The following is a 16,301-nucleotide window of genomic DNA, read 5'->3' as shown; positions in this document are numbered from 1 at the left end:
ATTTATCGAGAGAGAGAGAGAGAGAGAGAGAGAGCATTTAACATTTGTCGCACACGTGTGGACATTTATAAGGTGGAACAAAAATGTGGACCGCTACTGAATAAATAAGAATAAAACTCTCAAAGTAGGGATCCACATTTTTTTACACTCTATGCAGGGTGTTCGAGAATTATCCTAAAATCTGTTAATGGCACAGATTCCTGGTATCATTTGAAAACAATTTTTCCTCAGTGAAAATGTTGAGGAAGGCCATCATTATTTTTTCCATGTTTCCAATTTTTGCCATCATGTATCTTTGTAACTAATTGTAAGCCTTAAATTGAAATTTTATTAAAGTTAAACTCTACCTGAAATTAATTGAAGAATGTGCTTTTGTTAATATTTTATTTCCACTAGATTTAGTTTATGAAAAATCGCTTATAACTTGAAAATTATTCACACTTTTACTGAGAAAAAATCGTCTCCAAATGATTCCAAAATCTATCATTAACAGATTTTACGGTAGTTCTGGAGCAGTTTGTATATGTATAAGATTGCAAACATTTATGAAAAATATGAACGAGACAGACAGGTAATCGATAATTTGAGGAACATGAGAAAACAAGAACATTAATGAGATTTTCTTAGTTGAGTTCACTCACTTAGCTTGATGATACGATATTTCGAATGAACTATGCCAGAGCGATTACACGGATAAAGCCGTATCTTATCCTCCTCCTTCCGGAGTAATAACGCTGAAATTTTGTTCGAGAAAGTCAATACGGCATAGTTTCCACATTACAACCTACACTAGAATGATAGTTACCTTAATAGAGTAGAATGCCCATCGAGAGAGATGTTCTAACGGAACTGTATTACGCGGACGTTATATTTCGCGATCGATAATAATCAGCTAAATAGCTCGTCTGCTACATGAACGTTTCAATTTTAGCCGTAAACACAAACCCAGCGAATACTCAGGTGTAACTTAATAAAAACCTCCAGAGTAGTTGAATCTGAGATTCGACACGCTCGTGGCGATGAATTAACAGAGGAGGATAGTGATCGCACAATTTTCCTCGTGAATCTAGGTGGAATATTTAGGTTTGAGAGAAAACATTCGAGTACGCAGGGCTGGCTTCGCCTATAGAAGGACGTTTGCCAAGTTTTTACACAGATATGCGATTCTCACCAAAGAAACCTGGCCACATTGGCCGGGGGACGAAAAACAGGGTGTTGAATGGATATTGGGAAACAACCATGTCGATAGATCGCAATATCAGCTTGGTAGAACAAAGCTCTTCATCAAGGCACCCGAAACGGTAAGTTTCCCTTCGTCTCGACAACAAAGCTATCATTTACCATCAGCGTCTTTGCTTTCGCAGACTTCGTAGAAACACACATTCGAATTAAGTTAAGAGTCCGACGAGTTGATTAAATAATACTATCCACTTAGCTCTTTATGCTGGAGGAAACTCGTGACCGGAAGTACAACATGTATGCGCGAGTCATTCAGAAAGCCTTCAAAAAGTACTTTGCCCGGAAGAGACAGCAACAGCAGAAACAGGAAGCGGCTAATCTTCTCTTCGGTCACAAGGAACGAAGACGGGCGAGTCTGAATAGAAATTTCGTGGGCGATTACATAGGGCTAGAAGGCAAGCCGCAAACAATGAGTCTGCTTGGAAGACGAGAAAAAGTGTTCTTTGCCGAGGTCGTGAAGAAATACGACAGAAGATTCAAGGTGAAAGTCTCCCGACAACTTTGTCGAACAACTTGAGCGTTGTTTAATTTAGATTGGATTCCTTAGAAAATATTACCTTATTGTTAGAGAAATCTATCTAATGACATAGTGTAGCTTGGATTTTGCATTAGGATTCAAACAAATTAAAGATTCTTACAACAAATAATTCGTGTAACAGATGTGCAGAAGAGATCTCATTCTCACCGCAAAGTATCTTTATTTAATCGGCCGAGAGCAAATAACGAAAGGTACGGAAAAGGGTAAATCTGTCGAGGTAATTAAAAGGAAGCTCGCATTTAATCAGATCAGCCACGTGTCGCTAAGCACGCTGCAAGTAATTATGCCTTTTATCCTAATCTCTGCATAATATACATGTTGTATAATAGTCGCATATATTTTGACAATATCATTTTCATTCCAGGACAATTTCGTAATTATTCATACGAGGGAGGATTACGCCAGCTTATTAGAATCGGTATTCAAAACGGAATTTCTATCCGTTCTCGGCAAAAAATATCTCGAGGACGTCGGTCATCCCTTGAATGTTAAATTTAGCAACGAGTATGATTTATTTTACACATTATATTATAACGCATTCCATGAAAATTGTTTTCTAATAATTCTATAATATTTTAAATTCTATAGCGCTCGAAATGAAATTTATAAATTTATTTCTTTCACCAGCTTGGAATTTAAAGTGAAGAAAGAAGGCTGGGGTGGTGGTGGCACTAGGCATGTAAAGTTCACGCAAACCGATTACGGCGATAAGGAGATTTTGAAACCGTTTGGCAAAATTCTCAACGTCAGTATCGGTCCAGGATTGCCGAGCACGACAAGTGAGTTTTTATGAATTTTCGTAATCTCTTCTAATCTGAAAATTATTGAATATTTAATCATTAAAATATCGACGAATAAATATCTTGTTTTATATGTATACAGACATATACACGCACGTAAAAAATATATAATTACATTTCTTTTAGACACAAATAATGATATCGTTTCTATTTCAGAGCCTAATTTGAATCGATCGACGTCGACGTTTATTCGTTCGCGCAATAATAAGCTCTCGAGATCGATTCGTTCAGCACCGAAGCCGGGCGATTCAACAGTTGCAAATAATCCGACAGGAAAACCTCCTCCTTATCCTGTAGCGGCTCAAAGATCTATGAATCCTGTACAAACGAATTTCCACTGTAAAGACTGTGTTCCTGCACAAGCGGCTTTAAACTGCAGATACTGTATTCCTCCTCCACAAGCAACTTTAAACTGTAGAGACTGTAGAGAATGTACGCTTGCACAAGCTCAGACTTTCAACTGTAAAGACCCCAACTGTAAAGACCCCAACTGTAGACCGAGCATTCCACCGAATCGTCCAAACTTTCAACCTGGTCAACATCTTCAGAGGAGCATGAGCTTAAGAGCTGGAGGCTATTCCCAAATGTTACGAAATCAACAGGTTGCTGCTATGCTGGGCGTGTATATCGATCCCAATTTGTTAACTAGTAATACAAATCCCGGACCACGTGGTAAGTTTCGACGATTTGAAGAAGTATCTTTAAGGCTCCTTAGTATTTATTGCGGCCATATTGGATTATGACGTCAGAGACGAGAAAATACACGGTGAAAATTTTTGCGTGCCATTTTTAGATAAAAAGATATTTTGATGAAACACTTTGGGTGATTTTAACACACTTTTAAAATCAATATTTCGAAAACTATTTTTCCCTTATTAGTCAACCAACAATTGTAAAAAATGATCGTGATATCAGACTTTGTCATGCGGAATGACTATGCATATTACAATCATTTTACATCTGTTGATTGATTATAAAGAGAAAAGATTCGTTTTCGGAATATTTTAAAAGTGTACTAAAACCATCTAAAGTTATTGTATTTTATCAAAATATCTTTTTATCTAAAAATGGCACGCAAAAATTTTGAGCGTGTATACTTTCTTTCCTCTGACGTCACAATTTAACATGGCCGCGGCGAATACCAAGGAGCCTTAACTTAATTATTTATTATAGCGTAACTTAATTATTTTACAATAATTATAATTTATTTTATTTATTAATTTACAATATTGTAACTTCAGAATTGATTATATGTTTATTTTCTGATAATTTTAAGGTTTGCTCAAATTTCCTCCACCACCCACAGAGCCACCACCACCGCACGAATCCGCAAGATTCCAGTTACCTCCCCACAATGGCGACCATAATGCTTCCGGTCACAATACAGGAATGCAAACGCCCCAGGAGTTGAACATGCAACAGACTAACGACGCACTGGACCACGTAAGAAAGGAGGATAACATCGCGTACGCGGTAGCTAATAGAAAAGTGCTTCCCCAAAAACCGGCACCGCCAAGTTTGCCAAGAGTCAAAGTCTTGTACAACTATGAGCCGCAAGATCTCGACGAGCTAGGACTCCAGGAAGGCGACGAAGTGGAAGTACTCAAAGAACGTGAGTTGATTTAACTTGTGTGATTGTTTTACAATAAATAATAATAATATAAAAGAGAAGAAGCATAGAGAATAACGTTGAATGTGCAATTTTTTACTAAAGTGTATAGCCTTCGTTATTCGTTTCTATTTTATTGCAAGATAAAAATTGTGAATGTAATTATATCTATCTATATAGAAAAAGATTCTTTTGCTAATGTGCGATAATGAATTTCTTTAAGTGTTAATCGATGAACAATATTTTTTCAGATGAGGGCGGTTGGTGGCAGGGAAGACTGAAAGGGAAGACCGGGCTTTTTCCTTCGAACTATGTTTTTAAAATATAAACTCCGAATCCGATTTTTTCATAATTATGGAAAAATCCCAAAAAACAACAATACGCGTTTTTCCCCTCTGTTTGCAATTTGCATGATATACTTATTGTGCGAAACTTCAATTAAATATTACAGGAATTATCGAATGCCAAAGTTGTAAAAGAATTTGCAATTGAAAGTGAACGTAATAATTTTTTGCGAGTGCATAATTTGTTATTTAAGAAAGATTGTGACGCGATAAGTTAAATAATAGATTGTGGAACGCTAATACATCGTTCGAACGATATTTTTTTGAAAGAAACTCAAAAAACTCATCTCGTTGTGTAATCCAATGAGTTTATACTAAATAAACTTTATCCGTGGTAAAGCATCTCGTTATGAAATTCAAAAAAACATCGTAACAAGTTGTACGTCACTGTTATCATCATTAGTGTATAATAGATTTGTAATTTCTGTAACTTTTCATGTAATGTACATATCGCAATCGATATTTATGTATAGTCCCAATCAAGTGTGTCGCGGTTACCAAATCCGGAGGTGACAAATAGTCATTCCTATTGCATAAACATGTAATGAATATGTGTACATAGCGTCACTGCCATCGCAAAACATCCTCTAATAAAATTGTATCTCAATTATATTTTGTGGTTTCCTTTTTAATTTTTAAAACTAAAATGCCGTCTTATTTAAAATATCTCACTCTTTTTTATATACATTATGACGTAATTTTTTATTGAAAAAATAGCAAAAAACAGATGTCGTTTGACATATTTTTTACATTAAGAAATTATGTCATAATAGGCTTAGGGATTATTTCAGACGTGATGCATTTTATCGTTTTAATAAAAATAAAACGGCAATATCACATCGATCGTAGTATCATCAACATCATATTTATTATTTTCTTCTGCGGTGCTTTATATAAGTCTTTCCTTATTAGTGGCGAATATTGCGCGATACACGTTTTTTTTTCTTCGCTCGCTCTCGCACCCTCACATACATTATTACGATTAACATCGGCAAAGTAAAATAAAGAGCAGCACATCTCCACAAGACTACAGCATTGGCAAGAACGATTATCTTTACAATTATTACTTTTTCGTAATAGTACAGGATAAAGTAAATTATGATCGATCCAGTGTGTGCTATGGTTTTTATAAACGTACGAGTATCCATAGGCACTAGAATAATAAATTATTGCTAAATCGCTTTATTCGGAAAAACGATATAATCGCCTATAATCGCGTTTGCCGTGAAAAATTATAATTCGACGGCGAATAAAAATCAGTTGGAATCAGTATACATGAGTTTGGCCTACACCAGCCTTATTCAAGATTTTAGAATATGATTTTAACGAGATCGATTCGTAACAAGAGTAAAAATCACGCCTCGCAATATGTGATGATATATCTCTTGTTCCTCAATATTTCAGCTGTGCAAAAACGTTTTCCTTCCTTCATTAACTAAGGGTCATCGATATTACGTGATTTTAGCTTAACGGAGATTCTTCATCCCTTTCGACAATTAACAAAACTACAAAAAATAAAGAAATAAAGATGAAAATACAAAATCGTTACAATATTTTGTTTAATTGTAGATATATATATATATGTATATCAACATTTTTCCGAAATGTTTTTTTCCAAGCTTTAATTACATATATACTCTAAATATGTTTCGATAATACATGCTATCAGGATAGCGATTTTTTATATGGTTTGCTTAAAACATGTATATGTATATATAATCGAATCGATCGTTATGCTGTATCTCGATTATATCATTCTGATATCTCGAGCATTCACGCAATATCTCTGACATGTGTATTATCATACACGCTTTTAGAAATAATTATATAAATTTTTTGCGTATATGTGTTAGTATATTCGATTGAAGATTATTTCACAAAGAGATGACGTATTCAAAAGTTATGCTAAATCGTTTACAGGCAGAATGACGTAACATGAAAACGCATTTGCATGTTTTACTAAAATCTTCGTTTGACGAAAATTTTTGACAATACCCACTGTGTGATTGTCTAGCATAACATGTATAAAACATTTAATCTCCTACCACGCACTTCTTTTTTTCATTTTTGTTAAATTTCAAAATTTTACACTATATGAAATATATATAAAAAGCATCTTTGGAAATTAACATTTTTATTCGAAATTAAAATTTTGGATTTGTGTGATTTTACGAAAAATTAACGTTGTTTTGTGCTGTAGGAGATAGATTTCGATGTTTATTTTTCATATATTGCTCTTTGCAGATAAATCCTGCATTCAATTCTCCGTTTTACGGAGCAGTCATGTTAAGGAACACATATCTTTATCAGCAATTTCGAAAAAAATTAAATAAATTACTTATTGTTAGAGAGGCAATAAATATTTGTCAATTTATTCTCGAAAATTGCATCAAACGTAAAAACAAACGTAATCAACATTCGTCATAATTTTTTTACCGTATGCCATTCATTAAGATAGAATACATGCTATGTAATAAAGACCAAATTTTGAGCAAATACCTAATTATTTTTGTTTTTACGTGTTATGTTACAATCTACGATCCAAGTACTTGGAAGTAATCATATTTCATTCCAAATACTTATATATATATACTTAATCGATGCAGAATCTCACACGTGAATATAACCGCATAGAAAACAAAATTAGTCTTAATCTTATTACGACGTTCTAAAAAAAGTATACATCACCAGTAAAATTATTTTTACCTTTCAACGTGTATGTGCATCCCTCTGCACTGTGAATCTCTCACACAAGTAGGACAATAAAATGTATATCAACGTTTCTATACATATATATATGGCACAAATAGAGTACATATGTGATTGAAAAAGAACGAGTCTGTAAAATAACTCCGACACGCATGAAGTTCTCTTCGTAATGAACCTTCTTCTCCGCGAATCGATTTAAATCGATAGCGATATATCGAGTTAGATCGATTGTGGATTCATTAACTTTACGTATGACTAATCTCTTTAGTCAGACGAGATAGTAGCTATAAAAATATTCGGAGAGAGAAAGAGAGAGAGAGAGAGACACACGATCTGATCGATCAAATTTATCATTAATGTTTTTTTTCACAAACAATGTGATTTTCAAATAATTATTTGTCATAAATCTTTGGTTTCTCAATATTAAATAAATTAATCTTGGCGACTGAGCCAAAAGTAAATCTCTACATAAATCAAATGTTTCAAATTCACCGGCTAATATTAACTAAAAGTCTCATTCCTTTTATATTCCTGAATTAATTATTAATTATATGAATATATGCGACTGTAGTACCGAAATAATAATATACATTATTACAGATAACGTTATAATTAATTATTTCTTGTGAATCTCGTCAAGGCATATATCCTTACATCACTAACTTCCATTCTTTTTATTTGCATTCGCTCTGCTTTCACTAAATATAAACACGTCTTATTTCTTAGTTAAAAAAGAAGAAAAATTACATCACTTTATCTATTATCAATTGTGAAAATGTCTTATATAATTCTTTACTTGACGACATTTATCATTTCATCTATTTGCACACAATTCTATTAAAGCGCGACATTCCACTTAAAACACGCTTAAAATGCTTACTATATGAAACAATCGACAATTCTGTATTTGATAACATATAAGAAATCAAGTGCATTTATATGCACTTCATTGATTATATTTATATAATGCTTGTTGATATTTGTAATTTTAATTCCTTTTTTTCTTATTTTTCTTTGTTACGAATTTAGCGCATTTATAGTGAAAGCAAAAGATAAAGTAGAAATCTATTTTTCGAATTAATTGATCTATAATGTACAATAAAAAAATATATTTCTAAAAATAACCTGTTGCAATCATGAAACACCATACTTAACTTTCCAATTTCTAATTTTGTTGGCTCTTTGGCAACTTTGCAACAAATGGGTCATGCCTGTAAAACATTCGAAATTGTGCTTTTGAATATGACATATTTTATTTAAAAAAAATTATTTTTGAGGAAAATTTCAATAGCTGAGTGAAAATATTCAATATAAAAATTGTGTTTCTTACTACAACAAAATTAATGTTTTGATTAAGATATTAAGTATGAGCCACTTAAATATGTGAGTATAAAAAATAAAACTTTAATAAATAGGAATTAATATAAATTAATATAATATAAAAATAGGAATTAAAATTTTGTTTTACTAATCCTCTCTAATATATAACTTTAATTCGACATAAATTGAATTTAGAGAGATTTAATAATCAAATTTAAAAACAAATATCAATGAAAAAAATGAATAAAATTTAAATTTTAATCTTATACACAAAAGTAATAAATTATATTTTTACTCTTGATTTTTCTAAAATATTTGTATACGTTAAGTAATTTACCTTCAAAATAGTGTCAGAAAAACACAACAGATAATTAATTCTTCATTGCACAACACAATTTTTGTTTCGTTGAGCTAGTCCTGCACGAGACAAATCGCGCTCTATCTCGTCATCATCCTCGATACTGAAAATTGTATGAGAAAACAAAAAATAAAATTTAATAATTTTCCAGAATTTTAATATAATAATATATATGTATCCATTATACTTACGCTCTTTCTTGTGTATCGAGATGATGAACCAATTCGTCTCTTTTATTCACGATTGACACCAACTCCTCCAACAATAAATTCTCACGCATTTTTTGCTCGGATGTTTTCCGCCAATCTTCCACCGCGAGGATGCTTCTCAATTCGCGATTTAAAAGTTCGAATCGTCGTTCTAAGTCATCTTCTTTTTCTCTAAAGATAAATTCCATTTGTTGAATTGAGATTATTGCGATAATACTATGTTTATACAATTTTCAATTACAAACACACTCATAAAGAATAATATGCTTGCATCAATGAATCACTTACAATATGTTTAATTGCATTTGTCTTCTTAAAAGTGCGTTCTTCTTGTTAACAAGTGTAAACCATAGAGACATCAGTCTTTCCGTTTCATCTTCATTATCGCTCTCCATAGCCGCTCTTAATTGTTTTTCAAGTTTACCAGCCTGTATGTCGATTTGATTTTGTTCCCTCTCAAGTGCTTCGAGCTCGTTTTGAATATACGATGTCATGTCTTTACCCAACTAAGTATTGAAAAAATAAATTAAATCATTATTAAAATGTGCTAAAAAATTAGCAATTTTGAATATATATATGCATTGCTTCAAATATATCACAAGTCGCAATTTTCTTAATTAAAAATTAATAATTTGAGAAATTATTCAAATCAAATTAACGTACCCCGCGAAGTGTATACGGAGTTCTGTCTGGACTTCCTTTATCAGGTGAGATTCGTTCCATGATTTTAGAGAAGGAATACAAAGGCGAACCAGTTTTCTTTTCACCGTCTATTACGCTCGTATTCCCCAGTATGTTTCCATTATACTCAGACTAAGAAGTTAATTAATTACAATTTAATATAATTAGAATTTCAATAACGCGTTATGAACGTCGAAAAAGTAGACGCGTATCATTTTGAATACCTTTATGCTAAGTCTATCACCAGGAGTCGATGGTGTGATGCTACGTCTAGGACTATTGTTCTGATCGTCTATCGACCGTCTGTCACTGCTGTTATCGTCATTTAATTGACTCGGAGTAACAGCAACACCCATTTTCACTTCTGCTATCAAGCGTCTCGCCCTTTCACGTAATTGTTGCTGCCTTTCATCGTCATTCTGTGCCTAAATAAAACATATTATATATAAATATATTATAAAATATAAATATGTTATATATATATTATATAAAAAACCCCATCTAATGTAATATATATAACATTTTTATAATATATTTTATATTATATAAAATATATAAATACAAAACACACCTCGACAGGACTGATTGCAGCGGAAACAAATCCAGATGGCTTCGTCTGGTTTCTGGCTTGTTCCAAGAGTTGTCTCGCGCGCTCTCGCAATTCATCGTGCCGGGTAACTAATGCCTGATATAAAAAGAAGATGAAAATATAAATTGACTGATATATCATGAATTAAAAAAAGACGATAGTAAAAGCAAGCATTAATTACGTGTTGCGAACGTTGTTCTCCATATGGCGGTGATGCACCTTGACATTCTGTACTGCCTCGACTTCCTTTATCATCAGAGTTTAGCGAATCCTATAAAAGATTACTCTTAACTACACTTATACTAATAAAGTTTGATTGCATCGAGATATCGTAAAGCTTCTTCATTGATATATGTAACTCAGATCAAAAATATTCCTGTACAAAGAAAGGAAATTGAAACAACACATAAAATTATCAAATTTCTAACTTATTTTTATTTAGATGTCCTAATTTTTATATCGATAAACAAAATTTTTATATAATTTCTTTTGTAAAGAAAAGGAAAACTAAATTATGCATAAATTATATTTGACCTTTCTTTGCATACTAGTTATTACTACAAGCTCCATTATAGAAAATTTGATGTAAGATTTCTATCTTTTATAGATACTTGTTTCCCATATTAAATTCAACGTTAATTTTCAACAATAGCATTCTTAATTAAGAAAGATCAAAGTCTTAAGTGTCTGAAATTAAGTGCTTGTTAAATCTGACTGAACTAAAACTATATTTGTCAAAAAGAATTGAATGCAAAGCTTATGAGACAGCCTGACAAATCTACATTCCGTATATTATGGAATATTCATTATGCGCATTTTTTCTCATGCACATTTACATGCAACTTTACAGCGCGTGATGTATTACGTAGGCATAATTCTTGTTGGCAATAAAGCGCAGTTACAAATTTGCACGCCAATAATGAACGAAAAGTAAAACAAAAAAAGACGCACTTTACCGGTAAAAAGAAGTAAAAAGAGTGCGCGCTTATTATGGGTTTATTGTTAATGCAGCGAGGTAGAATAGAAGGACTGCGTAAAAAGCGACAATCTGCGCAATCTCGTGTATACTGACATCACGGATCGGGCTTTGCGATTTGGTAATCGAAATCGATTGCGACCATTTGTCGTCGATTATCTGTATGTTTTCCTCTTCATCGTCGGAGCCGAATGGATCGGTTAATTGCCGGCGTGTCATAAGTATCGGACGTTGCTGCGCTTGTTGCACTCTCGGCGGGGATTTGCTCTGCGATAAATTCGTACTCATTTCCTCACATTGAAAAAAAAGCTGCGCACCAGTTACCAGAATCGAAATATATACATACAACTGAAGTCCGAACTGAAGAATCGGGAGCAATGTCGAAATGTTTGTTTGAGTTTCGTTCTACGTACCTTCTCTCTCGACGAATACTTTTCTTTGGTCGGTGATAACACCTTGCCCAGAATGCTTTTTGAACTGGCCAATATGATGTCCTTGACTTCTTTCACACTAGACGGCGACTTATCTTTGTTACACTGATCGTAATCTTGAATGTCCGTGTTCAGGCTCAAATGTAACTTATTTTTCAGCGAATCGATGTCGTCCTTTTTGTTGTCGAACGGATTCGATCTACGAGAGTGAATCGCGAGTTTCTAATCTTGATCTTTTGATTTAAATGTTTTCAGTTTGTCATAAAATTACGCACAATGTCGTAACGAATATATTTACCGTCGATTATTGTCCGCTTTATTATTTTTCTGCTCGAACTGTTCCTTCTTTCGTAAGTTAATAATTTCTTGGCCAAATAACTGGACACTCACGTCTGTGTTGTTGTCTGTGTTAAATCTACCAATCATGTAAGAAGATTCGTCTGCTGTTTTACCTATTTGATGTACCTGAGTGGATTCATTTAAAACAATAAAACACATTATTAGTAGTATCACACCATGCTATCAGTTGTGCTGGGTATATAGCTTACACAAAGAAAGAGAAGAAACACAATCACTGAATAAAGATAAAGGATGTTAATATAAGAGAATTTAATTAAAATACCTCCAGTTCATGGCCTGTAAAATGTGCTCTCAATTGATACAAATATGTCATCACAGCCAATTTATCAGGTACGGTTAATATGTCCATGTCTGCTGGTTCTATAACTCTGGGTATGCCTAGAGCTTCGCCTGCGTCAAATGCTTTTTTGCAGTTGCCTTTTACATCGTGTGGTAACAGCGAATCAATATCTCTATAAATTTTTATTTAAAATATTATCTAATTTGCTTAAAAAATAAAATAAAATGTTTTATTTATAAAATAATGGCAAAATTATTTATAATTACTTTTCAACATCTGAATAGAAAACCATATAGATCAAAATGACCTATAATAGTATAATTTTAATAATTTAATACAATAATATCATTTTTGTCTTCTTAATAAAACATTTCTACATTTTATACTTTTTTTATTTTATTTTTTATATAAATTGTTTTAAACAACATGTAATTTATCTTAATATAATTGCTCTCACTACAAACGAGATAAATTTATATACATTGTAAGTGGTAGTCTACTCTTTCTTCTTTACATATTGTACATATATATATCTATATATATATATGTATATATGCGTCGATCATTGTGATGTTAAAAATAATCTTCAAAATGTTGGCACAAGACAGTACAAAACAATGACGATCTCAATGTGTTTATTAATGGAACGCGCGAGTAAAATAATCTGGCATATTGCCAAGGTTATTGATTGACATTTTCTTTCTAGGGAAAGATAGTGCGAAGAATGTAAGGATTTACGAAAGTTATGATATCCGATGAAGACAGTCTTTATAGCAGAAATACTTACATCAGATCAGGTCTGAAATGATGAATAATTGCACAGAATGCCATTCCGTTTCGCCAAGACGTCGTCAGATTAGTAACTTTAACACCGGGATAGTCTTTAGTGACTTCTTTACACCATTCCAGCAAATCTTGGCCTGGAGTAATCTCTTTCAGTCTTGGAATATTCGCCTCATTTTTTTTAAGATCCAATGGCTGCAGCGGCAATCTTAATGTGCTATGTACGATGTTTCTACTACAAAGAGATATTAAATTTGTAATTGTTAGATCATGTATTATACATATAACAAGCAAGTAATCATATCTAGAAATTTTCCTTGTATTTTTTGTAATTGATAAAAATACAGGAAATTACACTTTTTATGAAAATAGTAAATATTTAACATTATTATAACATTTATTTTATAGAACACAATATTGTACATACTCATTTTGCACAGCAACCTGGTCTTTTATGGGCGATTTTTCTTTCAAAGAATCTCCAATTTTTGTTAGACTAATGTCGCGCATAAAGTGCTCCCCATCGTTTACAGGAGTTGCATCATCCTTTGATAAACTTGCCACTATTATAAGCACAATTACTTCATGAACAAAAGCATTTTTATAAATCATAAATAAAATTATACTAAAGTTTTGTTAAAACATATTTTGTAGAATCTAAAAGTTGATTTATATAGAATTTTATGATTTATATTGCACCAGGTATGTGACTATTTGATTCTCACATATTATAAAGAATTAAAAAATATTTCTATAGTATTGTAAATAAAATTTTCAATATTATTAAAATTTTTTAAAGTTTTAAAATTGAAAATGTAACTAAATTAATTAATATAATTGCAACTGATAATTATGTAATTAAAATCAATATATAAAATTGTATATGGTTGTCACATGTTGCATTTTTGGATAAATATTTATATTAATAAGATCTAAGAATATAAACACTCACCACTTATAGGAGTACTAGGTAATTCGCTTTCAGTGAGGCTACTTGTCATTAAATCAAGTTGGGCTGAAATATCTAATATCTCATCCAAATTCTTTACTGATACCTCTTCAACATCTTCAGGTATATCTTCATTATCAAAATCGTCTAATGGCGCAATGTCGCTGTTATTATTAACCGACATTAAACTAGCCATACTTTGCATATCCTCGTCCCTGTATAACAGATTAGAAACATTTAAGTTTTCCATGAATCCGAAAATAAAATATATTCCAAATATTTAACAAATGACTGGAACAACAAAGACTGGAACTTTTATAAATAGACTTAAAAATTTAGTGTACTAGTTCTAGGTACACATTATTATTTAAGTATCCTGTTTATTTAATTAAAACATTTAATTAGAAATAATAGGTTTCTACTTGTGCAAAAATTGACTAATGATGTATTAGCAAACTTGAACTGTATCCTTACGTCGCTTTGCCCTCTCGCAGGAATACACATGACAAAGTACATTCAAGCGTAGCACTAACAATCTTCTTAGAAGTTGGTTTTAAGTCTAGTTTGAGTTGTTGCTGGCTAGATTCTAGGGTTGCATATTTTTTCATATTTATATTTGCAGCAGCCACATGACGTCTCTTTCCTGTCGATGATACCTGCTCAAGAATGGGACAATGTATGTATCACAGCATTGTGTTACCAATGTTTCACAGATTTATCAATATAATGTATTGCTTACATCTTCGATGACAAATGTCCAATCTTTGTCTTCTAATTCATGTGTTCGTGGATCTTTGAATAACGTCACTGAGACTGTGTGATTGTCAGGAACTGGCCAGCTAATAGCACCCTTTAGTGGATCGCTCAAACTTGGCTCCCAGTCTAAGGGTTCTGAACTAACTCTTCTGCTACGTCTTGTCCAAACAATGCTCAGTTTGTTTGGTTTCCTATTAAAATGTAGTGTCACTACATTTTCTCAAGAGTATGTCAAGAAAATATTTACCTTCTAGGTAGGTTTATATAATATATTATAGTTTTATAAAATATATTGAAATTATTTTTCAAATTATTTTGTATATACAATAAACCATCAGTATTATCAGTATTATAAATCAAAAAATGCTATTTAAATTGCACTATTTTTAAATACATAGTTTGTGAAACTAGATATAATTACTTAAAAAGTATAATTTACATAAATATTACCTGTGTGTTTTCTTTTATTTTAAAAAGCATTTGTAATGTTTCAACAGAATTGCTAATATGGAATAATTAAGTATATCGAGAAATGTTAAAGAATGGAATTTTCACAAGACTTTTTCGTTGCAAGTATAATTAGAAGTAATTATGTTTGCGAAATGAAAACAAAAAGTATCACAGACAAAGGTAAAATAAAGTACATTTGTTTAAAACGGAGAAGTACGATTTATTTAACAGTAAGAACGAGAGAAAAAAAATGTTCGCGAGGAAGAATAAAATCATACATAGTTACTCACCATTTCGTCGTCGTCTCCAACGTGACTTCATGATAGGAGACGGTGAATTGAAACTTGGCGGCTCTCTTGTTCACTCGTTGTAAACGTTTCCAGACGGAACTCATGGTTGTCCGTTTCGTTCCTCGTCTGGCTTGTCTCACTCGTCGATCGCTCCAGGAAGTCTCACTGCCGATACGATGAGACACGACGCTTCGTTGTCATTTCTACAAATCATACGCGCGATACGATGGACGCGAATAACACTATTCACTTCCAAAGGATGAATCGATCTACTAGTTTGTACTTTTGTACCTCGGCAACGCAACAATCATATGTTCGATGGACGATCCTGCAAAAAATTCCACGATCACGCGCGTTCTTGAACGAGCAAACGAACTGTCATTGTCGCGCGTACGTCAATGCCCCGCACGCACATACGCACATGCAATGACGTTGTGAATTACGCACAGCTGGAAAGGCTTCAGCTGGATTCGCCTCCAAATGTCGTCCTCGTCCCCCGTGACGGCTAATGTCAGACGTCAGACGAATCGGACAAAGCTCACCCTCGCCAGACTTCACTCTTGAAACGACGAGGCTACTTCAGCGCCATCTGCTGTCATATGAGCAAATTAAAACCATTCAGCGTGACGA

General features: G+C 32.8%; 2 protein-coding genes across 6 annotated transcripts in view; one reads left to right on the top strand and one right to left on the bottom strand.

Moving 5' to 3' along the window:
• LOC114937950 (unconventional myosin-Ie) overlaps window positions 1-5,142 on the top strand; it is a 38,574-nt gene extending 33,432 nt beyond the window's left edge. Inside the window, exons 14-21 of one of the 2 annotated variants that reach the window (XM_029311615.2) lie at window positions 1,071-1,301; window positions 1,436-1,720; window positions 1,899-2,054; window positions 2,142-2,281; window positions 2,405-2,556; window positions 2,734-3,249; window positions 3,884-4,189; window positions 4,438-5,142. In XM_029311615.2, the coding sequence (XP_029167448.1) occupies window positions 1,071-1,301; window positions 1,436-1,720; window positions 1,899-2,054; window positions 2,142-2,281; window positions 2,405-2,556; window positions 2,734-3,249; window positions 3,884-4,189; window positions 4,438-4,514 (1,863 nt within the window). In that variant the 3' untranslated portion in view covers window positions 4,515-5,142. Of the gene's footprint in view, window positions 1-1,070; window positions 1,302-1,435; window positions 1,721-1,898; window positions 2,055-2,141; window positions 2,282-2,404; window positions 2,557-2,733; window positions 3,250-3,853; window positions 4,190-4,437 lie in introns of both variants that reach the window. The other variant, XM_029311614.2, reaches the window with a different exon arrangement.
• A 234-nt stretch (window positions 5,143-5,376) lies between these two features.
• Ehbp1 (Eps15 homology domain containing protein-binding protein 1) lies at window positions 5,377-16,248 on the bottom strand. Of its 4 annotated transcripts, none has more exons than XM_085486015.1 (18): window positions 15,672-16,248; window positions 14,915-15,122; window positions 14,650-14,831; window positions 14,179-14,390; window positions 13,654-13,789; window positions 13,231-13,461; window positions 12,426-12,615; window positions 12,102-12,268; window positions 11,786-12,002; window positions 11,469-11,681; window positions 10,578-10,667; window positions 10,379-10,492; window positions 10,032-10,232; window positions 9,790-9,939; window positions 9,415-9,632; window positions 9,109-9,297; window positions 8,897-9,020; window positions 5,377-8,450 (listed from the first exon to the last, which is right to left on the bottom strand). In XM_085486015.1, exons 1-17 carry the CDS (start codon window positions 15,773-15,775, stop codon window positions 8,939-8,941), a joined length of 2,904 nt encoding a protein of 967 aa, XP_085342141.1. In that variant the 5' UTR covers window positions 15,776-16,248; the 3' UTR covers window positions 5,377-8,450; window positions 8,897-8,938. The 4 variants fall into 4 exon arrangements, with proteins under 4 accessions (XP_085342141.1, XP_029167485.2, XP_085342142.1 ...); XM_029311652.2 differs by having other exon boundaries at window positions 11,469-11,639; window positions 15,672-16,247; XM_085486016.1 differs by lacking the exon at window positions 11,469-11,681 and having other exon boundaries at window positions 15,672-16,247.
• Window positions 16,249-16,301: the final 53 nt, after the last annotated feature.

The sequence above is a fragment of the Nylanderia fulva genome, unplaced genomic scaffold (genome assembly GCF_048542155.1).
Source record: "Nylanderia fulva isolate GAGA-0341 unplaced genomic scaffold, ASM4854215v1 Scaffold4, whole genome shotgun sequence".
In the NCBI taxonomy this organism is placed as follows: Eukaryota; Metazoa; Arthropoda; class Insecta; order Hymenoptera; family Formicidae; genus Nylanderia; species Nylanderia fulva.
This window is presented reverse-complemented; position numbering and strand designations above follow the sequence as displayed.

Excerpts from the sequence above, each read along its gene's own strand:
- Ehbp1 (XM_085486015.1), bottom strand. The coding sequence starts at position 15,775 with ATGAGTTCCGTCTGGAAACGTTTACAACGAGTGAACAAGAGAGCCGCC. Across the intron at positions 12,616-13,230 it reads CATTTCAGACCTGATCTGAT|AGATATTGATTCGCTGTTAC; the intron begins GTAAGTATTTCT and ends AAAAATTTATAG. Across the intron at positions 11,682-11,785 it reads AGTATTCGTCGAGAGAGAAG|CTTTTTTTTCAATGTGAGGA; the intron begins GTACGTAGAACG and ends ACTGGTGCGCAG.